General features: G+C 41.9%; 2 protein-coding genes across 2 annotated transcripts; both read right to left on the bottom strand.

The window, feature by feature from the left end:
- Nucleotides 1-1,245: 1,245 nt before the first annotated feature.
- Nucleotides 1,246-19,706, bottom strand: mfsd8l1 (major facilitator superfamily domain containing 8-like 1). The gene is made up of 13 exons (XM_014149862.3): nucleotides 19,500-19,706; nucleotides 19,086-19,166; nucleotides 17,166-17,351; nucleotides 14,109-14,171; nucleotides 13,728-13,847; nucleotides 12,957-13,036; nucleotides 12,106-12,631; nucleotides 11,829-11,902; nucleotides 11,271-11,484; nucleotides 10,854-10,976; nucleotides 8,256-8,386; nucleotides 2,141-2,237; nucleotides 1,246-1,592 (listed from the first exon to the last, which is right to left on the bottom strand). Exons 2-13 carry the CDS (start codon nucleotides 19,159-19,161, stop codon nucleotides 1,588-1,590), a joined length of 1,695 nt encoding a protein of 564 aa, XP_014005337.3. The 5' UTR covers nucleotides 19,162-19,166; nucleotides 19,500-19,706; the 3' UTR covers nucleotides 1,246-1,587.
- Nucleotides 19,707-21,965: 2,259 nt separating this feature from the next.
- polr2h (RNA polymerase II, I and III subunit H) lies at nucleotides 21,966-24,469 on the bottom strand. The gene is given in 6 exon segments (NM_001146652.1): nucleotides 21,966-22,638; nucleotides 22,883-22,966; nucleotides 23,062-23,155; nucleotides 23,278-23,361; nucleotides 23,483-23,575; nucleotides 24,306-24,469. Coding segments are annotated over 5 exon segments (453 nt in total). The 5' UTR covers nucleotides 23,556-23,575; nucleotides 24,306-24,469; the 3' UTR covers nucleotides 21,966-22,520.
- Nucleotides 24,470-26,814: the final 2,345 nt, after the last annotated feature.

Below are 26,814 nucleotides of genomic sequence, written 5' to 3'. Positions count from 1 at the left end.
TCCGGTTTTACAGGACATAACTCAAGTTACAGTACGCCCCCCTTTACCCGAGATGAATCTCTCACCCTTAAATAATTTTTGTTGAAATTACCATGGCAATCGGGCATCTATTTGAAAACTTTATAAACGGTGCACATAGGACGTCAGTAATATACCAATTAGAACTACTTTAAACACTGGCAAAAAAAACTTTATTAAGGACATTTCATTGTAAAATGATCAAGACACACAATATACTGTTGTACATGTACACCGTAGTGTTGCAGAGACTAGTGTAACATCATTTTGATAGAAAATATTTGACAGTTGATTAACAAAATGGTAGGTAATGTACTAGAAGATTATTCAAATAGCTTTCAAAAACAAATATTTCATCTACGTTCTAGACTTCTCCATTAGTAACCACACAAAAATATTACAACACATTCAGGACCATGACTACTAGCTATGTATAAAATGTGTGTGTCAAATCATATGCAACTTAAAGTATTCAAAAAGAGTAAGGGAAAAATGTCTCAAATAGAAAGGTGAATGGTGGCTATAACATTTAGCATATCCTTTACAAAATGAGACACTGCCGGATAAAAACAGCTATGCTCAAAAAGGGAAAACATGAATTCATTAACTAAGTGGTTATAGAACAGATAGGCGCTGACCAAAATATAATACCTCAATTGCAAAAAGAATACGTAACGGATTACATTGAGCCTTATTCATCTTTACAGCTATGTCACAAGACCTCCAGAACAGTATAACTTACAAACAGTTAAACATAACTCCATTCATAAAGCCATTACGCATTTATTACAGTCAGTAGTGATCTTGTACTTCCTCTTGCCCTCATTCTGTGGAACGTGTGATTTTCAGAAACATGTTCTCTTTGGCTATTTTGTTGCCAGAGTGGCAGTCTGTGCCAACTCCTTGTGACTGTAAACATGTTTGGCTTAACATCGACAGCAATGGCGTCGTCAAGAGCACAAACAGATCTGGGACCAGGATAGCTATCTACTTGAGGCTCTGCCACACAGTCTTCAGTAACGCCACAGTAAAGAAATACAGGATGAGGGCCCCCACCAGTGTAAGAAAAGGGTACTGCATTTCATAATCCTACTCAGCCATCAGAAACAGAACCAAAATGCTTTGATACATTTCCGTTAGCTGAAAACTGGACAGTGTGTGGGGTGAGGCATTATCAATGTTTTGACCATTGTCTGTCTCTCTAAAAAAAAAAACCTGATCTGTTCATTTCCTATAAAATCTTGTCAGAGTCAGTGTGTGAAAGTACTTCAGTCAGTGGTACAATCATGTGAAATGTGACAGGAGGTTATGAGCAATAAAAATCAGAAACACCTTTACGAAGTTGTAATGTTTTGTGCATAACCAACACCTTTATAAAATGCTTGTACATTACACCTAATTCCAAAGTATTTCGTTTCCATTTTGATACTATAATTAGCAGAAGTACATTCATCTAGTACAGGCCCTACAGTCATCTTGTACAGTGTGTGTGCACAACGTATGGGAGTCTACAGAGATTGAGGAAGCACAGGTCCTGAGATGGATTCTGGGTAGGAAGAGACACTCGCTTCACACTGCAAAGAAAGAGAAAACACATTTGAAATACCGTGCCAAAGCAGATATTTTTTTTAAGTTAATTTTATAGAGTAGGATTTGTTTGGATGATGTGTTATACATGTAAATTGACAAGATCTGACATGGCCCAACAGCTGAAACATTTGTTCTACTCATTTCCTCACAAATGAATAAATATGCATAAAATAACTGTGGACCCTCTACAATGCATTAAATGATTTCATTTGAGACCACGCAACAACTTCTGCAGTTTCAAGAACATTTTGTGGTCCTCTGTAGCACAGTTGGTAGAACATGGCGCTTGAGTTCGATTCACAGGACTAGGGACAATTCACGCCATTTCGATACAAAGTGATTGTTGTAGCAGGTTAGAGCATTTCACTAACCTTAACCTCAGTCTCCAAACCAGCTACGTTAGTTCTCCTAGCCCGCTACAACAACGTCACTTCGGTATCGGAGTGGCATAAAGAGAGATACCCTACATAAAAATGTCCCTTTGGATAAAAGCATCTGCTACATGGCATATTATTTGTAAATTGAGACGTACCTCGAACCCCCCCGCATTCCTCACACTCCTCCAAGCCATCTGCATGTTCCACCACAGTGGGAGCCACCAGGCGGGGATAGGAGATAGAGAACATGATCTGATAGAGAAAGGTTCTCAATGTTAGACAAACATTAAATTAACATTAAACTGATTATTTACAGAGACCAAAATAACAGTTCTTTGGTTTGAGGTAAGCCAACCAAACGCGTTAGATATAATCTCCTCCACACAGTAACTCCGTTCTCACGCAGGCAAACAGGCACCAGTGACATATTCAAAACATAAGTGGTCCGATGAAGCAGATGCTAAATTACAGGACAAAGTTTTGCTAGCACGAACATTATTTATTGGATAACATTGGAGTTCACCACATTAGTCACCCTCTTCAATAATAAGGGCATCGACGACGTCTTCCCCACAGTGGCGCACATACAGTTGAAGTCGGAAGTTTACCTTAGATTTAAACTCAGTTTCACAATTCCTGACATTTAATCCTAGTAAAAATGCCCTGTCTTAGGTCAGTTAGGATCACCACTAATTTAAGAATGTGAAATGTCAGAAAAATTGTAGAGAGAATGATTTATTTCAGCTTTTATTTCTTTCATCACCTTCCCAGTGGGTCAGAAGTTTGCATACACTCAATTAGTATTTGGTAGCATTGCCTTAAAATTGTTTAACTTGGGTCAAACATTTCAGGTAGCCTTCCACAAGCTCCCCACAATAAGTTGGATGAATTGTGTCCCATCCCTCCTGACAGAGCTGGTGTAACTGAGTCAGCTTTGTAGGCCTCCTTGCTCACACACGCCTTTTCAGTTCTGCCCACACATTTTCTATAGGATTGAGGTCAGAGCTTTGTGATGGCCACTCCAATACCTTGACTTTGTTGTCCTTAAGCAATTTTGCCACAACTTTGGAAGTATGTTTGGGGTCATTGTCCATTTCGAAGACCCATTTGCAACCAAGCTTTAACTTCCTGACTGAGGTCTTGAGATGTTGCTTCAATATATATCCATATAATTTCTCTTCATGATGCCATCTACTTTGTGAAGTGCACCAGTCCCTCCTGCAGCAAAGCACCTCCACAACATCATGCTGCCACCCCCGTGCTTCACGGTTGGGATGGTGTTCTTCAGCTTGCAAGCCTCCCCCTTTTTCCTCCAAAACATAAATGGTCATTATGGCGAAACAGTTCTATTTTTGTTCCATCAGACCAGAGGACATTTCTCCAAAAAATACAATCTTTGTACCTATGTGCAGTTGCAAACCGTAGTCTGGCTTTTTTATGGCGGTTTTGGAGCAGTGGCTTCTTCATTGCTGAGCAGCCTTTCAGGTTATGTCGATAAAGGACTCGTTTTACTGTGGATATAGATACTTTTGTACCCATTTCCTCCAGAATCTTCACAAGGTCCTTTGCTATTGTTCTGGGATTGACTTGCACTTTTCGCACCAAAGTACATTCATCTCTAGGAGACAGAAAGCATCTCCTTCCTGAGCGGTATGAGAGCTACGTGGTCCCATGGTGTTTATACTTGCATACTATTGTTTTTACAGATTAACCTTCAGGTGTTTGGGAATTGCGCCCGAGGATGTAACAGACTTGTGGAGGTCTACAATTTTTTCTGAGGTCCCATGCTGTCAAGCAAAGAGGCACTGAGTTTGAAGGTAGGCCTTGAAATATATCCACAGGTACACCTCCAAATGACTGAAATGATGTCAATTAGCCTATCATAATCTTCTAAAGCCATGACATCATTTTCTGGAATTTTCCAAGCTCTTTAAAAAAGGCAGTCAACTTAGTGTGTGTAAACTTCTGACCCACTGGAACTGTGAATTATAAGTGAAATAATCTGTCTGTAAACAATTGTGGGAAAAAAATTGTCATCCACAAAGTGGATGTCCTAACCGACTTGCCAAAACTATAGTTAACAAGAAATTTGTGGAGTGGTTGAAAAACAGGTTGGAGTCATTAACTCATGTAAACTTCCACTTCACATATCCCAACCAGAAGCCATGGATTACAGGGAACGTCCACAATGAGCTAAAGGCTAGAACTGCCGCTTTCAAGGAGGCAGACACTAATATAAGAAATCCCACTACGACCTCCAACGAAACATCAAAAGAGTCAATACAGGACAAAGATCAACTCCTACTACACCGGCTGACGCTCTTCGGATGAGCAAACCATCACGGACTACAAAGGGAAACTCAGCAGCGAGTTGCCCAGCGACGCGAGCCTACCAGACGAGCTAAATGCTTGCCTCAAAGAGCTCATAGAAGACAACATCGAACCATGCATGAGCGCACCAGCTGTTCCGGACGACTGATCTTGCGCCCGTAACCGATGGGAGGATCACCTTTAAACAGGTTAACATTTACAAGACCACAGGGCCAGACGGATTACCAGGATGCATACTTTGAGCCTGAGCTGACCAGCTGGCTAGTGTCTTCACTGACATGACCCAGCTTGTAATACCTACATGTTTGAAAGACCACCATAGTCCCTGTGCCCAAGAACATCAAGGTACCATGTATAAACGACTACCGCCCCAAAGCACTCACATCTGTAGCTATGAAATACTTTGATGGCTGGTCATGGCTCACATAAAACAGACACCCTGGATCCACTTCAACTCACATACCTCCAACAAATCCATAGATGATAATCTACTGCACTTCAAACGTCGCTCTCCCACCTGGACAAGAGGAACACCTACATGAGAATGCTGTTCATTGACTATAGCTCAGTGTCCAACATCACCAGTGCCCCACCCCTCCCCGAGCGCATCACTAAGCTAAGGACCCAGGGACTAAACAACTTCCCATGCAATTAAATCCTGGACTTCCTGACAGGCCGCCCCCAAGTGATGAGGGTAGTCAACAACAATCTGCCACGCTGATCCTCAACACTGGAGCCCCTCAGGGGTGCGTGATTAGTCCCCCTTCTGTACTCCCTGTTCACCCACAGCTGCGTACCCGCACGACTCCAACATTAAGTTCACTGATGACAACTGTGGTTGGCCTGATCATTGACAACGACGAGACAGCCAGTAGGGAGGTGGTCAGTGACCGGCAGTGTGGTGCCAGGACAAGAACCTCTCCCTCAATGTCAGCAAGACAAAGGAGCGGATTGTGGACTACAGGAATCTGAGGACTGAAGTAGAGCGGGTCAAGAGCATCGAGTTCCTCAGTGTCCACTTCACTAAAGGAATTATCATGGTCCACAGTCGTGAAGGCACGACAATGCCTCTTCCCCCTCTGGTTTGAATCCCGGAGTCAACTAGGTGAAAATCTGTCTATATGCCCTTGAGCATGGCACTTACACCCAATTGCTTCTGTAAGATGCTCTGGATAAGCGCATCTGCTAAGTGACAAAAATGTAACCAAGGAGGCTGAAATAAAGTTGGGCATGAGCCCTCTGATTCTCAAACAGTTCTACAGCTGTACCACAGAGAATCTTGACTGGCTGAATCAAAACATTGTATGTTCAAATGATTGGCATCTGACTGCAAGGCACTACAGAGGGTAATGCATAAGGCCCAGTACCTCACTGGGGCTGAGCTCCCTGCACTACAAGGATGTCAGGGACAAGATTGTAGACCTACACAAGGCTGGAATGGGCTAGAAGACCATCGCAAAGCAGCTTGGTGAGAAGGTGACAACAGTTGGTGCGATTATTCGCAAATGGAAGAAACACAAAAGAACTGTCAATCTCCCTCGGCCTGGGGATATGTATTCCAGCATGACAATGACCCAAAACACAGCCAAGGCAACAAAGGAGTGGCTCAAGAAGAAGCACATTAAGGTCCTGGAGTGGCCAAACCAGTCTCCAGACCTTAATCCCATAGAAAATCTGTGGAGGGAGCTGAAGGTTCGAGTTGCCAAACGTCAGCCTCGAAACCTTAATGACTTGGAGAAGATCTGCAAAGAGGAGTGGGACAAAAATCCCTCATGAGATGTGTGCAAACCTAGTGGCCAACTTCAAGAAACATCTGACCTCTGATTGCCAACAAGAGTTTTGGCACCAAGTACTAAGTCATGTTTTGCAGAGGGGTCAAATACTTATTTCCCTCATTAAAATGAAAAACATTTTATAACATTTTTTACATGCGTTTTTCTGGACTTTTTTTGTTATTCTGTCTCACTGTTCAAATAAATCTACCATTAAAATTATAGACTGATCATTACTTTGTCAGTGGGCAAATGTACAAAATCAGCTGGGGATCAAATACTTTTTTCCCCTCACTGTAAGTGGTTAGACTGTAAACTCTCCTTCCAGACTCACATTAAGCATCTCCAACCCAATTAAATGTTGAATCGGCTTCCTATATCGCAACAAAGCATCCTTCACTCATGCTGCCAAACATACCCTTGCAAAACTGACCATCCTACCGATCCTCGAATTCGGTGATGTCATCTATAAAATAGCCTCCAACGCTCTACTCAACAAATTGGATGCAGTCTATCACAGTGCCATCCGTTTTATCACCAAAGCCCCATACACTACCCACCATTGGAACCTGTACACTCTCGTTGGTTGGCCCTCGCTTCATACTTGTCGCCAAACCCACTGGCTACAGGTTATCTACAAGTCTCTGCTAGGTAAAGCCCCGCCTTATCTCAGCTCACTGGTCACCATAGCAGCACCCACTCGTAGCACGCGCTCCAGCAGGTATATCTCACCGGTCAACCCCAAAGCCAATTCCTCCTTTGGTCGTCTTTCCTTCCAGTTCTCTGCTGCCAATGGCTAGAACGAACTACAAAAATCTCTGAAACTGGAAACACTTATCTCCCTCACTAGCTTCAAGCACCAGCTGTCAGAGCAGCTCACAGATCACTGCACACAGCCCATCTATCCAACTACCTCATCCCCATACTGTATTTATTTATCTTGATCCTTTGCACCCCAGTATCTCTACTTGCACATTCATCTTCTGCACATTTACCATTCGTGTTTAATTGCTATATTGTAATTACTTCGCCACCATGGCCTATTTATTGCCTTAACTTACCTCATTTGCACTCAATATATAGACTGTTTTATTTTGTTCTACAGTATTATTGACTATGTTTTGTTTACTCCATGTGTAACTCTGTTGTATGTGTCGAATTGCTATGCTTTATCTTGGCCAGGTTGCAGTTGCAAATGAGAACTTGTTCTCAACTAGCCTACCTGGTTAAATAAAAATAAATTAAAAGTGACGAAGCATCGTGGCTATGAAACGTAAATAGACAAGCATGGTCTGTCCATCTGCATTTACCCCATTGGACACCACATCCTGACTGTTTCCATGATTTGTTATTTTATAAATGAATTAGTTAATCACTTTTACAAAGTAGGTTATCGCCCTTTTAAGACAGTTTAGGTGCCGTTAAAAAGGGCAATGCTATTGCTTGAAACTCAGGTTGTAAATGGAGAGAAATAAAACGTGAAAGCAATGTAAAACTGAGATGCCCCCTTTTAAAAACATTTTTTTTACAAAAAGGTTAGACAAAGGGGCATCTCAGTTTTACATTGCTACCACGTTTTATTTCTCTACACTTACAACCCGAGTTTCAAGCATAGTTTAGGTGCAGTTAAACGGGCAATGCTGTCTTAAAAAGGGCGAAACCTACCCAACAGAGCTTGAGTGAATCTGCAGAGAATGGGAGAAACTCCCAAAATATAGTTGTGTCAAGTCTTTAAAATCACTGCCAACGGTGCTTTAAGAAAAGTACTGAGTGAAGAATCTGAATACTTATGTAAATGTATTTTTACATATTTAAAATAAAGTCACATTTCTAAAAGCCGTTTTTTGCTTTGTTATAATGGGGTAGTGTGTAGATTGTTTTTTCTTCTCAATTTCATCCATTTTAGAATAAGTCTAACGTAACCTGTGGAGAAAGTCGAGTGGTCTGAACACATGCACTAGTAGAACATACACCTATGTTTCTAAACCAAGTTATTGTTACTCATTGTATATTTCTCTCTACATTGTTGGGAAGGACCTGTAAGCATTTCACTGTTGTTACTCCACACCTGTTTATCAATCAATTGATATGTTATAAGGTACATTTATTTATATGGGTTATTCTCAATTAAATCAAATCTATTTTACAAGAGACACAGTGAACTCACAGCGAACAGGACCAGTAGAGCCATCATCAAGCCCAGCATGATGTACATGTGCCCCGTCAAACCGCCCCCCCATAGGGGGCCCAAGATAGTGGCCAGGCCCCCCACAGAGCGACGCACCCCCTGGCTCAACCCTGGAGAGAGAGGGACAGGCAGACAAATACCAAAAAGAGACACATACCCGGGGTCATGTTCAGAAATAAATAAACAGTTGTAGTCGGAAGTTTACATACACCTTAGCCAAAAACATTTAAACTCCGTTTCACAATTCCTGACATTTAATTCTAGTAAAAATGCCCCGTCTTAGGTCAGTTAGGATGACCACTATTTTAAGAATGTGAAATGTCAGAATAATAGTAGAGAGAATTATTTATTTAATCACACTCCCAGTTGGTCAGAAGTTTACATACACTCAATTAGTATTTGGTAGCATTGCCTTAAAATTGTTTAACTTGGGTCAAACGTTTCAGGTAGCCTTCCACAAGCTTCCCACAATAAGTTGGATGAATTTTGTCCCATTCCTCCTGACAGAGCTGGTGTAACTGAGTCAGGTTTGTAGGCCTCCTTGCTCACACACGCTTTTTCAGTTCTGCCCACACATTTTCTATAGGATTGAGGTCAGAGCTTTGTGATGGCCACTCCAATACCTTGACTTTGTTGTCCTTAAGCAATTTTGCCACAACTTTGGATGTATGCTTGGGGTCATTGTCCATTTGGAAGACCCATTTACAACCAAGCTTTAACTTCCTGACTGATGTCTTGAGCTGTTGCTTCAATATATATCCACATAATATTCCTTCTTCATGATGCCATCTATTTTGTTAAGTGCACCAGTCCCTCCTGCTGCAAAGCACGTCCACAACATGAGGCTGCCATCCCCGTGCTTCACGGTTGGGATGGTGTTCTTCGGCTTGCAAGCATCCCCCTTTCTCCTCCAAACATAATGATGGTCATTATGGCCAAACAGTTCTATTTTTGTTCCATCAGACCAGAGGACATTTCTCCAAAAAATACAATCTTTGTCCCCATGTGCAGTTGCAAACGTAGTCTGGCTTTTTTTAATGGCGGTTTTGGAGCAGCGGCTTCTTTCTTGCCGAGCGGCCTTTCAGGTTATGTCGATATAGGACTCGTTTTACTGTGGATATAGATACTTTTGTACCCGTTTCCTCCAGCATCTTCCCAAGGTCCTTTTCTGGTGTTCTGGGATTGATTTGCACTTTTCGCACCAAAGTACGTTCATCTCTAGAAGACAGAACGCATCTCCTTCCTGAGCGGTATGACGGCTGCGCGGTCCCATGGTGTTTATACTTGCGTACTATTTTTTCTACAGATGAACGTGGTACCTTCAGGCGTTTGGAAATTGCTCCCAAGGATGAACCAGACTTTTGGAGGTCTACAATTGCTTTTCTGAGGTCTTGGCTGATTTCTTTTGTTTTTCCCCATGATGTCAAGCAAAGAGGCACTGAGTTTGAAGGTAGGCCTTGAAATACATCCACAGGTACACCTCCAATTGACTCAAATGATGTCAATTAGCCTATGAGAAGCTTCTAAAGCCATGACATCAATTTCTGGAATTTTCCAAGCTGTTTAAAGGCACATTCAACTTAGTGTATGTAAACTTCTGACCCACTGGAATTGTGACAGATTATTTCACTTATAATTCACTGTCTATAAACTATTTTTGGAAAAATTACTTGTGTCATGCACAAAGTAGATGTCCTAACCGACTTGCCAAAACTATAGTTTGTTAACAAGAAATTTGTGGAGTGGTTGAGAAAAAAAAAAAAAAAAAAGTTCTAATTACTCCAATCTAAGTGTATGTAAACTTCCAACTTCAACTGTGTGTATTTTTTTTTTTTTATTGTCACACTGGATAGGTGCAGTGAAATTAGTTATTTCACCAAGTCAACCATAGTAGTACAGTTGCCCCAAAAGTAAATTAAGGTTTCCTCAAGGGCAGACAGATATTTCACCTTGGTCAGCACAGCTATTCAAAAAACAGGGACCTTTTTGGTCCATAGCAAAACATTTTAAAAATGCTTTGAAACAGAAAAGTAAAAAAAATAATATTTGCATCCACGTGACTAATGAACAATGCTGAGAACATTGGTTCTCAAAGTCGCTTTGTAACTATTCTACTCAGAGGCAGCACAGTACCTGCAGGTTTGTTCTCTAGTCCCTTTACATCACACTGATCAAAAGTAATACAAGTCTGGGAACCTAATCTAAATAACCAAGTTATTAAAAGGGGGACTCTGAAGTTCAGAAATAACAAAGTGGCCACCCCACCCCAATGTTATGATAAACTGCCGAGAGATTCAAAATCCACTCTTAATAAAATGAATTACGGATGAAACCAGGCAGAACAGAACTGGGGTGTATCAGGGTTATGTTCATTAGGGTACACAATGCAAACCATTAAGCAACGGAAAAATGGAAAAAAAGCTTTTCTTATTGGACAAGTCTAGGTGATCCCTCCCTGTTTCAGTTAGTTTTCTTCCGATTGGTGCCTAACGAACACAAAAGACTGGTTTAGAGCACTTAGTTAAACTACAGACATCCATGTCCGAAAGGTGTCCTCTAGAGGGCGGCATTGCTCACCTTGTGACTTTAATGAAGTGATTTTGGAGAAGAGAGACACCTGGGCCACAGCTACAAAGGGGAGCCCCGAAATCTGCAGGAACACCCCAATGATGAACTCTGCTAACTGCCAGGGGAAATTACCTGAGGAGAGGAGAAAGAAGAGACAGAGGACTAATCGATTGGCTTTTATTAGCAATGGAAATATGTCACAAGTTCTAAAGTTATACTCAATGTTACATCGCATTAGTCAGTCAGCATCTTGAATCAGAATTCCTGCAATTTAAAATTTTTCAACATTTTTTTTTTTAGTAAAATTACCTTTCAAGGTTTCTCATTTGCTGTATGGTAAATAGCTTGTCTGAGTAGGCGACATTGTTCGACCTGGATAAAAATCAAAAAGGCCGGCTGAGTAGTGTGTTTGGCAACCTCACTCACCCTGTGGATTGGCCAAGAAGATGAGGCACCATACGCAGGAGATGTGGCAGAGGATGAGGCCCACGGCCAGCACCACCCTCTCGGTCGTGCGGCGGCACAGCCAGTGGACAAACAGGAAGCCTGTGATAACCTCCACACTACAGATGCAGTAAATTATGCTGTTCTCCAACTCCCCGAAGTTAAAGTACTGCTGGGTCAACGGAGTCACGACGGTCTGTGGTGGTGGTAGGAAATCAAGTGACGACACATTTTTCATAAACACTTTATGAATAGATAACAGTGTTATTAGCGCTCACACTAACATAGCATTAACAATGGCATATTCAAGAACATTACTATAAAGTCTAACAAGTACTTCGTAGTCGTCCAGCATGTACTTTAGCCAACGCCTCCGCAACCAAACATAACGATGACGCCATGAGGACAGTGAAAGTTGGTTTAAGGACATTGTGATTTGGCTAACTGCTACCCACTCTCAGTCACTTTTATGCAATGTAGTATGTGAAAGGCTCTTCAGTGAGAGAATAAGGGAGCACATGCACAGTTGGGCGAGCTCACCTCCAGTGCTGTCTGGTTAAACAGTATGACGAAGTGAGCTGTGAACAGCACAACCACCTCTTCCCTTAGGAACTCTAAACAGGTGAGGCACAGATAGAGGGAGAGACAGAAACAGGGTCAGAGAGAGATGGTGTGGAGGAGAGAAAGACAGGAAGGGGGAACACAGCGAGAGAGAAGGAACGAGAGATTTTCAAGTTGGACAGGTACGCCAAAAGATCAATACACATTTAAAAGTACGTATTTTACCAACTTGAGAAACGCATCCATCACCACCCACCTCGGCTCATGCTGAAACTCGCAGATCTAGTGTCACCCACCCCTTCGAGTGGGGGCGAGGGGGTAGGAGAGACGTGAGGCAGGTTGGAGATGGTCGGGTTAGCAGTTGACCTAGGAGGATCAGGGGTCACCACCGAGCCGTAGGACCCCAAGATGTCTGGGCGTGGCCCGAGCAAGGGCTTCCCCTCCCCCACCTCCCCGGCCCCCTCCCAGGCTCCCTCCAGCTCCTCCCCACCCACGGCTCCCTCCAGCAGCTCCTCCCCACCCACGGCTCCCTCCAGCTCCTCCTCCCCACCCACGGCTCCCTCCAGCTCCTCCTCCCCACCCACGGCTCCCTCCAGCTCCTCCTCCCCCACGGCTCCCTCCTCCCCCACGGCTCCCTCCTCCCCCACGGCTCCCTCCTCCCCCACGGCTCCCTCCTCCCCCACGGCTCCCTCCTCCCCCACTGGCTCCTCCCGGGGAGGGATGTCCCAGAACATGAAGACCACGACCAGCTGGAGGAGGGTCCACATCAAGCACATAAAAAGCTGTGAAAAGGGATAGTCTTGCAGTTAGAGCAGCTAACCGGTATTTACAGGTTTTAAATCCCCGTATGGGGCATTCTGTTTTAACAAAAACACTCACATGAACAAACCAGAGACATTTTAGCAAGTTTGTTCATATCGTTCTACCTCGTTTGTGACCTAAGTCCCAATTCAAACTAAGTATATTTACAAATTATATACACAATGAAATATGACAAAATAAAGTCTATAGATAAGACAACATACAGCATCTTACTACACGTGATGTTACCATATAACTATTTTTACTGTGGAGGGAGAAATGATTCAGTTCTTAAAAATGTCTTACCCCAGGTGCAGTGTACTTGTTCACCACGAACGGCCCCAACTTGAAGTCACAAAGCCTCAGGAAGAGATTCAATACGGGACCTGTGTGTGATTAGAGACATCAGACAGACCCTTACTCTAACAGAGAGATTTGTGGGTGCGTTCCAGGTAGTCTTTTTCACAGTCCTGCTGCACATGTCAGAATAGTGCAATGTCTTATTCCTGAGACATTAAAAACAATTCAAGGCATTGTGAGAGCAGAGGCCAAAATACAAAGTAGGAGTGTTGACCTAGGATCAGTTGAGCATTTTAGATCATAATAAATATGATTATTATGGACAGGGTGGATCTGATCCTAGATACTACTCTGAGGAGCTTTATGAATACAGGCCCTGATTAGGAGCAGGACTGAAAAAATAAATAAATAAAATAAAAAAAGGGACAACCTTGAACATCTCCATAAACCGAGTAAATGCCAACATGCTATGAAGCAGAATCGCATTACTGGAAACAATGCTGTTCTGGAGGGCTGCCCTGGTTGTGGCTAGATATGTTTTGAGTTGTGTCAGGAACAAGTTTAGCATTTTCGCTAAGCCTAAACGCTTCCCTAATTCTCTTAACCTGCTATGTTAATGATCCTAACCTGCTGTCCAAGTTCTAACCTGCTACAAAAAGTCATTATGTACTCCATCTTGTCAAAACCAGGCCTGCATGCAGAACAGCGTGCGTTTCCAAAAACACCATACTCCTACTATGAATGGCACAAAGGAAGCAGACAGACAACAGCACTGACCAATCATTAGGCCAATCTGTCGGCACGCCATGACCGATGCGAACACGGTGGAGCGGTCCTCGTTGGCTGTGCATCGGCCCATGAAACCAAAGATGGACGAACCCGCACCTGTACCAACACCTTTTGGAGCAGACCATGTACACGTTAGTAACATGGAGGTTAGCATTAAAACAGATGCAATAATTCTGAATGTCGTAACTTTTTTCAAAAAATCAATTTTAGAGTGGCCACAAGCATGTCATTTTTACTCTAAAAGACAGACAAAAAAGATGAATCACCCTGCAAACATTTTGATTAGGCTATAATGTAAATAATCTGGTAAATAAAATGTCCTTTACAGCTCAAAACAGCATTGCTCTAGTAGTATATGGGTAGTCTCACCTGCCACTAGTCTGCTAGAGATCAAAAGCCATTTGGAGTAGCCCATGAAATACATGAAGTTACCTAGAGGACAACATGAAATGCATGACATTACCTGGAAAACATGAACTACATGACAACATGAAAAACACATGATGTTGCCTGGAGGACAAAGACAAAACATCAGGGTAGAACGTCACAGTAGAACGACCCGGGGACCATGAGTATCAAGTGTCAGAGGAGTACTGATCTAGGATCAGGTCCACCCTGTCCATGTAATCATATTCACTGTGATCTACATGGCAAAAACTGATCACAAATCAGCAATCCTACTGAGCCACTTGATACAGTACGACCCCCCCCCCCCCAAAGGTAGACCCGGGTATCTTACAGTGCCTTCAAAAAATATTCACACGATGAAGGAAAAAGGAAACCGCACACTGCTCTTGAATAAGCTTACGCATCGGCCACACGGCCTTCGTCAGAGCTCTGACGATACGTAAGCTTAAAGATCACTGATACTATCAAGAGCAGAGTGCGGTTTCCTTTTTCCTTTCATCTTGTTCACCTGTTATCACGCACCTGCAAAAAAGATTGCTTAGCTGTGCAAGTGCCTTTTGAATTTAGAAAATATTCATACCCCTTGACTTATTCCACATTTTGTTGTTACAGCCTGAATTCAATTGACCCCCCCCCCCCCCCCCCGTAGAACTAAGGATCTGAGGGCCTATTTCAAATCTTTTCAGCCTCCTGAGGGGGAAAGAGGCATTGTCGTGCCTTCTTAACGACTGTGTTGGGGTGTGTGGACCAAGTTAATTCTTAAAATGTGGACACAGAGGTACTTGAAGCTCTCGACCCGCTCCACCACAGCCCCGTCGATGGGGGGCGTGCTAGGCCCTCTGAGGACTACAGGAAACTATCAGCTCCTTTGTCTTGCGGACTTTGAGGGAGAAGTTGTCCCGGCATCACACTGCCAGGTCTGACGACATCCCTGTAGGCTGACGCATCAATCAGGCCTACCACAGTTGTGGCATCTGCAAACTTAAATGGTGTTGGAGTTGTGCAGCTACGCAGTCGTGGGTGAACAGGAGGGTTACTAAGCACACACCCCTGAGGGTGCCCCCCTCCCATATTGAGGGTTAGCGTGGTGCATTATGGTGTTTTCACGTGTTCATTGTGTCCATGTGGGAAAGGGCATTGTCGAATGCAATAGAGATGCAGATCCACAGATGACACTATGCAAATTGGAGTGGGTCCATGGTGTCTGGGATGATGGCGTTGATGTGAGCCATGACTAGCCTTTCAAAGCATTTCATGGCTACAGATGTAAGTGCTATGGGGCGGGTTGTCATCTGGACAGGTTACTTCGGCGTTCTAGGGCACAGGGACTATGGTGGTTTACTTGAAACATTTAGATATTACAGACTGGGTCAGGTAGAAGTTGAAAATGTCAGTGAAGACACTTGCTAGCTGGTCAGTGCATGCTCGGAGTACACGTCCTGGTAATCCGTCTGGCCCTGCGGCCTTGTGAATGATGACCTGTTTAAAGGTCTTACTCACATCGGCTGCGGAGAGCGTGGTCACAGTCGCCCAGAACAGCTGGTACACTCATGCATAGTTTAGTGTTGCTAGCATCGAAGTGAGAATAGAAGGTATTTAGCTCATCAGGTATGCTCGAGTCACTGGACAGCTCACAGCTGGGTTTCCCCTTCCCCTCGATCTTAGTTCTATATTGATGCTTTGCCTGTTTGATGGTTAGGCGGGCATAGCGGGATTTCTTATACGCGTCCGGATTAGTGTCCCGCTCCTTGAAAGCAGCAGCTCTAGCATTTAGCTCGGTGGACTGATGTGGTAAACTCAATGCCATCAGATGAATCCCGGAACATATACCAGTCTGTGCTAGCCAAACAGCCCTGCAGCTTAGCATCCGCTTCGTCGGACCACTTCCTTATTGGTACATCCTGTTTGACTTTTTGGTTGTAAACAGGAATCTGGAGGAAAGAATTATGGTCAGATTTGCCAAATGGAGGGCGAGGGAAAGCTTTGTCTGCATGTGGAGTAAAGGTGATCTAGAGTTTTCACCTCTAGTTGCACATGTAACATGCTGGTAGAAAATAGGTAAAACAGATTTAAGTTTCCCTGCATTAAAGTCCCTGGCCACTAGGAGTGCCACCTCTGAGCATTTTCTTGTTGGCTTATGGCACTATACAGCTCGTTGAGTGCAGTCTTAGTGCCAGCATCGGTTTGTGGTGGTATATAGAACGCAAAAAGCAAAAAGAAATGAAAATCACTCTTGGTAAATAGTATGGTCTACAGCTAGATATTCTAACTCACGCGAGCTGAACCTCAAGACTTCCTTAATATTACAGATAGCGCACCAGCCGCTAACAAAGAGACACACCCCCTCCCCTGAGCTTCCCCAACATGGCTGTTCTGTCAATGTATAGAAAAAAAAACAGATTGATTTATATTTACCATGTCCTTGTTCAGCCATGACTGAGAAACATAGGATATTAGAGTTCAGAGCACGTTAATAGGACAGTCTTGAACAGAGCTCATCCAATTTATTCTCCAGTGAATGCACGTTCACCAATAGAACAGTGAGTAGAGGCAATTTATCCACCCTCTGACGTAATCTCGTCTGGTATCCCGCATGCCGGCCTCAAAAGCGCCGTCTCCTTCGAGTGTCAGGATTTGGGCCTGAGCCGGGATCATAATCATATGTCTTTCACCTCCGACTTATTGAAATAGAAGTCCTCATCCAAATCAAGGTTAGTGATAGCTATTTCTGATATCCAGAAACTCTTTTCGGGTATAAGAAACGATTGTGGAAACATTACGTCCAAAAAACTAAAAGATGTTGTACAACATTTTTTTTAATTGCACAATTGGACAGGAGCCTGTAAAACAGACACCATTCCCTCCAGCACCATTCTTGGGTATATTGCCCTCTGGTAGGCCAGGTTGAATTGTCTCCATATTGCTTACACCTGCCGAATCAGATCTACAAAAGTGCCTAAGGGGTAGGAGTTGAGGGTTGATTTTGGACTCTGGGTAAGATTTCAGAGAATAACTTACCGACAATTTCAAAGAGGTTTGCAAACAGGATTATCTTCTTGGTGGCGTGTGTCTTGTCAGACCAGTGGCCAAACAGAGGGCCTGAGAGGAGACCAGACAGACTGAATGCCGATAGGCCCAGACCCAGGAAGTAAGGCGCTGCCCCCAGAGTCTGCAGGTACCTCCATATCGTCGGCAAGATAACAGCTGGGGAGAGGGGGGCATGGAATAAAATATTTGCTCCTTTAGTTCCTCCATTTACATTTATGCTGAACAGAGTTTAATCCAACACATTTTAAACAGATAGTTGAAATGGACAGAAACAAAGCACTTTCTTCTGAAACTTGTCAGTCTATTCTTGTTCTGAGAAATGAAGGCTATTCCATGTGAGAAATTGCAAAGAAACTGAAGGAAGTAGTACACAGCGTTGTATGAGATGTTCAGTTTCTTAATTTTTCGCATGGAATAGCCTTCATTTCTCAGAACAAGAAATGACTGACGAGTTTCAGAAGAAAGTTTTTTTTCTGGCCATTTTGAGCCTGTAATCGAACCCACAAATGTCGATGCTGAAGATACTCAACTAGTCTAAAAAAAGGCCAGGTTTATTGCTTCTTTAATCAGAATAACAGTTTTCAGCTGTGCTAACTTAATTGCAAAAGGGTTTTCTAATGATCAATTAGCCTTTTAAAATTATAAACTTGGATTAGCTAACACAACGAGCCATTGGAACACAGGAGTGATGGTTGCTGGTAATGGGCCTCTGTACTCCTATCTAGATATTCCAATAAAATAAAAAAAATAAAAATCTGCGTTTCCAGCTACAATAGTTATATACAACTTTAATGTCTACACTATTTCTGATTAATTTGATGTTATTTTAAATTGACAATAAAAAAAAAAGTGTTTCTCTCAAAAACAAGGACATTTCTAAGTGACCAACATTTGTATTAACCGTAGTGCATGTCTGGGAGCAAGGCTAACTACATTAATTTTCACTAAATGCAAGTCAATGATGACAAACGCTTGCATGTGGCCTGACTGACTTGCACTTGAGGTGTGCGTGTAACTTTTGAAATCATGCACAATGAAGCTAAAGCTTGCCTGAATCTGAGTGCAAACCACATGTGACCAGGGGCAACATCATCAGTTTCCATAGTTCTTAGATTATCAGACGTCATGAGACCGATCCTCTCTCTCCTCTGGATTCCAAGGTTTAAATTGTTTGCGGAAACCTGTCACCCTCTTTACATGACTCTGGTAGCCTGGTCCTACCTCCCAATGGAACTAAGGATTGTGTCGCGACATTGATTTCCTCGTCAAGTCACAAACAGTAGTTTATTCAAATTTGCCCAAAAGAAAATCCTACTCGCGAACTCATGTTTACATTTTACCTGGCTAATAATAACAATCATCCAACATAAGTAGGCCTATCAATGAGGTACCAAAGAAATAAAATAAGAATAGAAACGCTTAATGAATCTCTGTAGGGAGGTTATTTGACAATCAGTGCAGCAAAAGTTGACAAAGACAATTGTTCAGGTGTAAAAACACAATTCCCAATACAATGACTGTGGAATGTGCTGTAAAAATCAGCTGAGTTGACATGAAGCCAAGAGCAGAAATGAGTTAATGAACAGGCTTAAATTAGTAGAAAGACTGGAAAAGATGCAAGGGAGTGATTAGGAAATCAATTGGCCTTTACAAACCCCATGTTTCTGTCCATTAAAATAATTACTCATAACCTCTACACCAGGTCAACGAGCAGTAAACTGCAACATAGGAAAATAAGTGACATTTTATGACCGGGTACAGAACAGTCCTATCAGTGTGGCACTCAAACGTTAACTTCAGTTGAATGAGCATTTTTAATCTATATTGTAATTTGTTCGCATAGGCTACAGTAGCCACAATACACAAGTCCACCCCAAAAAACATACTTACCATATTCCATACCACTTAGAAGAAAGATCAATCCAATTGTGAAGTAAGTCATCTTCTTTTTTCGTTTATACTCCATTGTGCCTGTTATTTCGTGTGTCAATTAACATTTTATTTTGTTGTAGTGTTATCGTTATTCGCAATTGGAAGCAGTTTGCTGAGTAAATTAATCCAGAGGACAGTGCGTCCAATTAAATTCCATCGCAAGGTTCTTGAGGCTGTCTTACATTTAACAAATTCTTAAATGATATGTATTTTTTTGTTTGTTTCATTAAATATGAATCCGCATCTCATCAGGTTACCATCGACTGGAACCCAGTGTAAACGATGTGATTTCGAGATGCACTGTCCAATGCATTATACAATCTGCGAGACTGCAATGGACTCATCGTCAGAATACGTAGTTCTTGAACTCACCCTTCAACTAATGACTTAAATTTGCCGCTCCCAAATTGTTGGTTTTATGTGCAGTGTAAATTATGCAGCGACTACAACTGAAGTGTAAACCAGAAACTACTTTCAGTAGAACGTCTGCCAAAGCATGGAAACGCAAATTAATGACCGCACGACACAATCCCAATGTTTATCTCTTGGAGCTCACTTCCGGTTGTCAGGATGAGTGTGGAATAAAAATATTTATTTTTCAACAAATATGTTAGATTTCTGTGTGGAAATAATATTAATAATATGCCTGAATACACTTTAACTGAATGGCTACAATAACTATTAATAATAGCCTAATACAGTGTTTCCCAAACTCGATCGTTTTGTTTTTTGCCGTAGCACTACACAGCTGATTCAAATCATCAAGTAATCATCAAGCTTAATTTGAATCAGCGGTTCAGTGCTGGGGCTAAAAACCAAAACGTGCACCACTTGGGGTCCCCAGGATCGAGTTTGGGAAACACTGGCGTAATAATAATAAAAGCAACGGCTTTATATAATATTATCCTAAAATATATATCCACTCATATTCAGACTTTTCCCATTTTGGCAAACAGTGATTTTATCACGTTTTCTTAGGAGCCTATTAGGACCAAAATACACTATGAATGGAAGTCACACCTGCATGACAAAATAGCTGAAAAACATGTTTATAGACTGTTTAAAACAATTTTTTATCTTAAGTGCTTGCCAAATCTCCATTCACATTTCTTCATTGCTTGCTATTGCAAGCGTTTCAACCAACAAACCTTTATCAAAACATAAGTTACATTTGAGCATGTGATGTGATGTGTCTAAACTCTAATAAAAAGCATGAGCTGGCAAATTATTTAGTGTAGAGGTGCTGACAAACAGTGAATAAACTGGAAGCTATAGAAACAAAGAGAGTTGCACACTCCATATGTATAACCTCCCAGGAATTTATTGGGTAAAAAAAAACCACCAACGTTTCGGCATCACTTTGCATTCTTCTGGGTGAAATTAACATGAGTAGGCCTAGTTAGTCTTTGACAAGAGACAACACTTTTCCCCCCAAATCTGTGGAGCTGGGAGAGAAAATGCAGACATTATTCAGTAATGGAATAAAAACACTGATTCTGTCTGTCCTCCCAAACCAGGTGGTCACATCATTGACGTTGACCCAGTCCTGTGACTTCCATTACGACTGAAACTGAGAGGGCTGTGTTTGCACACATGGCCGCTTTCAGACGCACATTTAATTCAATTTCAATCTGCTTAGTCTCCACATTTATTTGCTGCCATGCAAGCGAATATCAAACTATGCCCCCCAGGCATGTTGCCGACATGACAGATATGGGGAAAATTCAAGTTATGACATTTTCAAGGGTGGCAATATGTACTGGTTTCCATCTTTCACATTATAAGTAATAGTAAAACTGACAAAATTCATAACTTTACAAGAATTTGCATGCATAATACACACTGAGTGACCAGGGGAATCCAGGTGAAAGCTATGATCCCTTATTGATGTCGCTTGTTAAATCCACTTCAATCAGTGTAGATGAAGGGGAGGAGACAGGTTAAAAAGAAGGATTTTTAAGCCTTGAGACAATATAGACATGGATTGTGTGTCAAATCAAATCAAATTTGTATTTGTCACATGCACCGAATACAACAGGTGTAGACTTGTACTTACAAGCCCTTAACCAGTTCTAAGAAAATACCTAAAAAAAAGTAAGAGATAAAAAAAATCTAATAATTAAGGAGCAGCAGTAAATAACAATAGCGGGGCTATCGGTACAGAGTCAATGTGGAGGCTATATACAGGGTGTTACGGTACAGAGTCAATGTGGAGGCTATATACAGGGTGTTAGGGTCCAGAGTCAATGTGGAGGCTATATACAGGGTGTTACGGTACAGAGTCAATGTGGAGGCTATATACTGGGTGTTACAGTACAGAGTCAATGTGGAGGCTATATACAGGGGGTACCGGTACAGAGTCAATGTGGAGGCTATATACAGGGGGTACCGGTACAGAGTCAATGTGGAGGCTATATACAGGGGGTACCAGTACAGAGTCAATGTGGAGGCTATATACAGGGGGTACCAGTACAGAGTCAATGTGGAGGCTATATACAGGGGGTACCAGTACAGAGTCAATGTGGAGGCTATATACAGGGGCTACCGGTACAGAGTCAATGTGGAGGCTATATACCAGGTGTTACCGGTACAGAGTCAATGTGGAGGCGATATACAGGGTGTTACAGTACAGAGTCAATGTGGAGGCTATATACAGGGTGTTACAGTACAGTCAATGTGGAGGCTATATACAGGGGGTACCGGTACAGAGTCAATGTGGAGGTTATGTTCCAGCCCCCTGACAATGCACTCCAAAAATAATATATTTGTTATATATTTATTATAGAAAAAAATTGCTTAATTTTTTGGTAATAATTTATCTTTTTTTTTTTTTTTTTTAAATCGGCCCAAAGCTGAATCTAGTTGATGATCCCTGCTTCACGGCTTTCTCAATCGTCTTTCCTTGTGCCTCATCCTCAAAATGCATTGGAGGACATGGTCAAAAGGGAGAGACCATGGAACTTCCCCAATGCGTTGAGAAAGAAGTAATGAAAGATCCACGAGGAAGAACAACTGAGAAAGCGATTATAACATATCAGAGACATGTCTGTTCTACACATTATTTATCTGAACATTCCCCCGACGTTGTATAATACAATAAAAAGTAACATTGAAACTAGCTCTGTACATACAGTAAGTGCACACCACATACAGATTATCAAAAAACATCTTTATTTACACGACTTTGCTTTACGGTCTCTCTAAGTCCATCTCTTTTGGAGAATCTAACGTCACTAAATATTAAAAAAAAACTAAAACATTCTACTGCTTCAAAGTGTCTTTAAAGATGGACATCCTCTCCACATTTTCCATACAGAATCAGAATGTACAGTAGCAGCCTCCAGTTCAGGGGGTACTGTAGACAGAGGAGCCGCTGTGGTCACACTGGGGGGTCTAGAAGGCAAGTTTCTTCATAAGCAGGTAGACTCGGGAGTCCACTTCAAAGCCGTGCAGATTGTTGGCGTCACCTTGTAGCCTCATCAGTAGGCCTCCGTAAGACACATAGGCAGAGCTGGACGGAGGAAGGACAGCGTGCAAACACACACACACCATTAATAATTGTGCTGTGGTCTAAATGAAGGAGCATACATTGGACAAAAACAGACAAGAGCTGAATGCGCAAGAAAACTTTTTGAAAGAAAATAATAATTTCATGAATTAATGAGTTGATTCTTTTCCTTTCCCATTCTTACAAAAAAAACGTGTTTGATTGAAAAACTTGTTTGATTGAACATCACTGCTGGATTGTCACTCACAGACGTGTAGCTGCTTCCGTAGAGGTCTCGTCACCCTCAATCTTGTATACCTTGCCATACATCACATAGTCAAACTGATCCGCCCTGACAGAGAGAAACATGGTTCAGACAACAACAAAAAAATCCAGGAAATCAATGTAGCCCAATATATCCAACACAGCAGTTTCACAATAATATACCTGGACGGCCGATCATCCTGTGGATTATATTCCCCATCGTCAGGAGTTCCATCTTCATATAGTGTGCTGGCTATTACCAATCTGAACTTGTCACCTAGAGGGATAGTTGGAAATGCATAAAATATACAAAACAGGCTACTACAACGGCAATCAAGTTCACATTTACTTAAAAGATTTTATTAGAAATTAGACAAGACACATTCACACGTCACTTACCAAGGTCAACAGGATAGATCTGAATGTTTACATCCAAGATGAGGTCCATCTTGAAAGACTCACTTTCACAGTGCAGACGAGAAACTGAAGCAATGACAAACCACAATAAATTATCATAGCTACTACATCATGCAGCCAGATTTATTTACAAATTTGGGACATGAAGTGCTGTAAAGCTAGCCTAAGCTTATTCCAAAACTCTCACCTCTGTCAAATTTCATCCCATCTGGATCGATGTCTTTCACATCAAAGATGTCCTCAAACAATATCCCAGCCATGTCTGTTCTGGTCTAGTGCCCTGGTCAATGAAACACAGAAAATCCATCCAGTTTACACTTTACTTTGTGCTAGTAGGTAGCCATATCATAGAAACTAACGCGTCTATTGAAGAACAGCAACAGCTCCACGTTACAGCGCTTGTTTAAAGAAGACAAGAGGTAACAAACAGCCTGTGATAATTATGCTGCGTTCAAAACAGGGAACACGGAAAAATACGAGGTCAATTAATGACGTGAGTGATGTTCAGGTCGGAGCTCTAGAAGAAAATGGACCGAGTTTTTCCAGAGTTTGAAAGCGGCATTAACCATACAGCGTATGGATCTGTGCAAATGTGCTTATGTTAAAAGTATAACTTACGTGTATATATTTTTTTAATTATTATAATAAAGATTTTCTTTCTGATGTTTCAAAATCCGTTTCGCTAGCGATGTTTGACGCTTAACCCGTGTCTGAATTGTAGTTCACATGGCCAGCCGTGGCAAAGTTAACGTAGAGGCTAACGTTACTGTTAGCTATGTTTAGTCGCAATGCTTCTGACCACCATTTCGATTATCTTTTACTTTTTACTAGCTAGTTACAGTAGCTAACTAGAGCGAGCATTGTCCACCCATGACGCCAATTTCATAATTTTTTATTATAGCTAGTTAATTTTACAAATTAACTATATGACTCAAAGCATCACTGGTTAGCAAGCTAAATCGGCATATTTAGCAAGTTAGCTTGGCGACAGCAACAACTTAATCACTTACCTTGATTAAGTGAATAATTCCTTTTTTTAAAGTTTTTTTTCGCTAGCTATAGTTGTTCCAATAAGGACAATTGTAATTTAATATGTGCTGAATAACCTAAATCAAACATTAATTACTGTGCCGCGCTGAGAAAACGTGCTCGATATTCGAACTCTAGCTATTTACTTCCGACAATACCCGGAAGTGGGTCTGTGCTATGTGGAATCCTTGGGACGCCCTACTTCTTCTTCTTCTTTAAAGTTTTATGGCAGACTACACCCATTGGTGTATTGCCGCCACCTACTGTTCGGGGCATTGAAACAAAACAACGATAGTATAGAAATTCGGGTGCATGTTCACCACCACAATTGCAGCATTTCGGCACAACTGGCATATAATACTTCTCCCGTCTACATACACTTGACACCACGGGGAGGTTGGTGGCACCTTACTTGGGGAGGACGGACTCATAGTAATGGCTGGCGTGGAATAGTATCAAATACATATGGTTTCCGTGTGTTTGATGCCATTCCATTTGCTCCGTTCCAGCCATTATTATGAGCTGTCCTCACCTCAACAGTCCTCACTACTTGACACAAATAGTTTACATTTATGGGTTTGGGCACGAAGGCTTTCACAGGGAATCTCATACAACCCAAATACACGTGAGAAGGCAGAAACTCTTCAGTTGTTGTGCATCAACCACTTGATCCATTGGGACACCCTACCACATTGAAGTTGACATTTAAAATGGTTAAGATTAGGGTTAGGTAAGAAGGGTAGGGGTTAGGGTAGGGATGCCCCAAGGATGCCAGATAGCACTGATCAGATGGGAAATGGGCTGACAAAGGAGATTTTTTTAAATATTGTAGCGACCTTGTCAAATCATATGTTATTTGTCACATACACATGTATAGCAGATGTTATTGCGGGTGTAGCAAAGTGTTTCTAGCTCCAACAGTGCAGTAATATCTAACGATTCACAACAATACAGACAACATAAAAGTAAAATAATGTAATTAAGGAATATATAAATATTAGGATGAGCAATGTCGGAGTGGCATAGCCAAAAATACAGTAGAATAGAATACAGTATATACATATGAGATGAGTAAAGCAAAAATATGTAAATATTATTAAAGTGACTAGTGTTCCATTGTTAAAGTGGCCAGTGATTTCAAGTCTATGTATATAGGGCAGCAGCCTCTAAGGTGCAGGGTTACGTAACCATGTGGAAGCCGCCTAGTGATGGCTATTTAGCCCAACACATAGCAACCTCATCAAGGGGTTCGGACCTCTTATCGTAATGGTTAAGGTATTGGCTTGATAGTCACTGTACACGGGTTTTAGTCCCAGTCGGGGCTACCCCCCAAATTTCCTACAATATCTTTGAACAAATAGTCATTGTTTGGGAATTATTGCACCAAATCAACTTCACTCTGAAAGTGAAACTTGACTCAAAAGCTATTAGAACTAAAACCAAAAGATAATTTCTGTGCTAAAACTATTTATTGAGCCAAATAATTTAAACTTCTTCTCAACCTAAAGATGTAACCTCAAAATGTAACAAAAAAGAATGTAATAGTTCACTGATCAACTGGCCAAGACCCACACCAGTGTCTGTGCAGAAAGGACAGCTGCAGCTGTCCCAGCCTCCTAAACAGTTGTACAGTGGATTAAACATTAAATAAAGCGTTGTGATTTCCAGTGGAGGCTGCTGAGGGGTGGATGGCTCATACTAATGCCCGTAACAGAGCATATGGAATGGCATCAAACACATGGAAAGCATGATTTTGTTACCGTTCCACTGATTCCGCTCCAGCTTTTCCCATGAGTCCGTCCTCCCAAATTAAGGTGCCACCAACCTCCTGTGGTGATTTCACATACTACTATCTGAATTGAATGTTCATGGCCCACCACAGATCACATACGTCAAAACATATAACTTCTTTTGGTTATCATTGTTATTATTTATATAGGGAGCAAAAGCAATGGCGTATTTTTGAAGACACAAACTCTGCCATTGCTTGTTGGTCACCATAGCAGCACCCACTCGTAGCACTCGCTCCAGCAGGTATATCTCACTGGTCACCCCCAAAGCCAATTCCTCCTTTTGTTGTCTTTCCTTCCAGTTCTCTGCTGCCAATGACTGGAACGAACTGCAAAAATCTCTGAAGCTGGAGACTCATATCTCGCTCACTAGCTTTAAGCACCAGCTGTCAGAGCAGCTGGTGCTTAAAAAAAGTGCAATAAAGCCTCTGAAATCAGGCCAAGCGCCACTGCGGGAAAACAAGTGCAATTGATTCCGGAACATTCACTGCACCTGTACATAGCCCATCTGTAAACAGCCCATCTATCTACCTACCTCATCCCCATACTGCATTTATTTATTTATCTTGCTCCTTTGCACCCCAGTATCTCTACTTGCACATTAATCTTCTGCACATCTACCATTCCAGTGTTTTAATTGCTATATTGTAATTACTTCGCCACCATGGCCTATTTATTGCCTTAACTTACCTCATTTGCA

This window comes from Salmo salar, chromosome 16 (genome assembly GCF_965601325.2).
Source record: "Salmo salar chromosome 16, fSalSal1, whole genome shotgun sequence".
Taxonomy (NCBI): Eukaryota; Metazoa; Chordata; class Actinopteri; order Salmoniformes; family Salmonidae; genus Salmo; species Salmo salar.
Note: the sequence above shows the minus strand (reverse complement) of the source record. Positions and strands in the feature narration are given on the sequence as shown.

What these genes read in the sequence shown, in the direction of transcription:
- mfsd8l1 (XM_014149862.3), bottom strand. Translation starts at nt 19,161, where the DNA reads ATGGAGTATAAACGAAAAAAGAAGATGACTTACTTCACAATTGGATTG. An exon ending in AAACCTCTTTGAAATTGTCG is followed by an intron (nt 14,172 to 17,165) that starts GTAAGTTATTCT and finishes GTTGTCCTCTAG; the next exon opens with GTAACTTCATGTATTTCATG. An exon ending in TTAACCAGACAGCACTGGAG is followed by an intron (nt 11,485 to 11,828) that starts GTGAGCTCGCCC and finishes CCACCACCACAG; the next exon opens with ACCGTCGTGACTCCGTTGAC.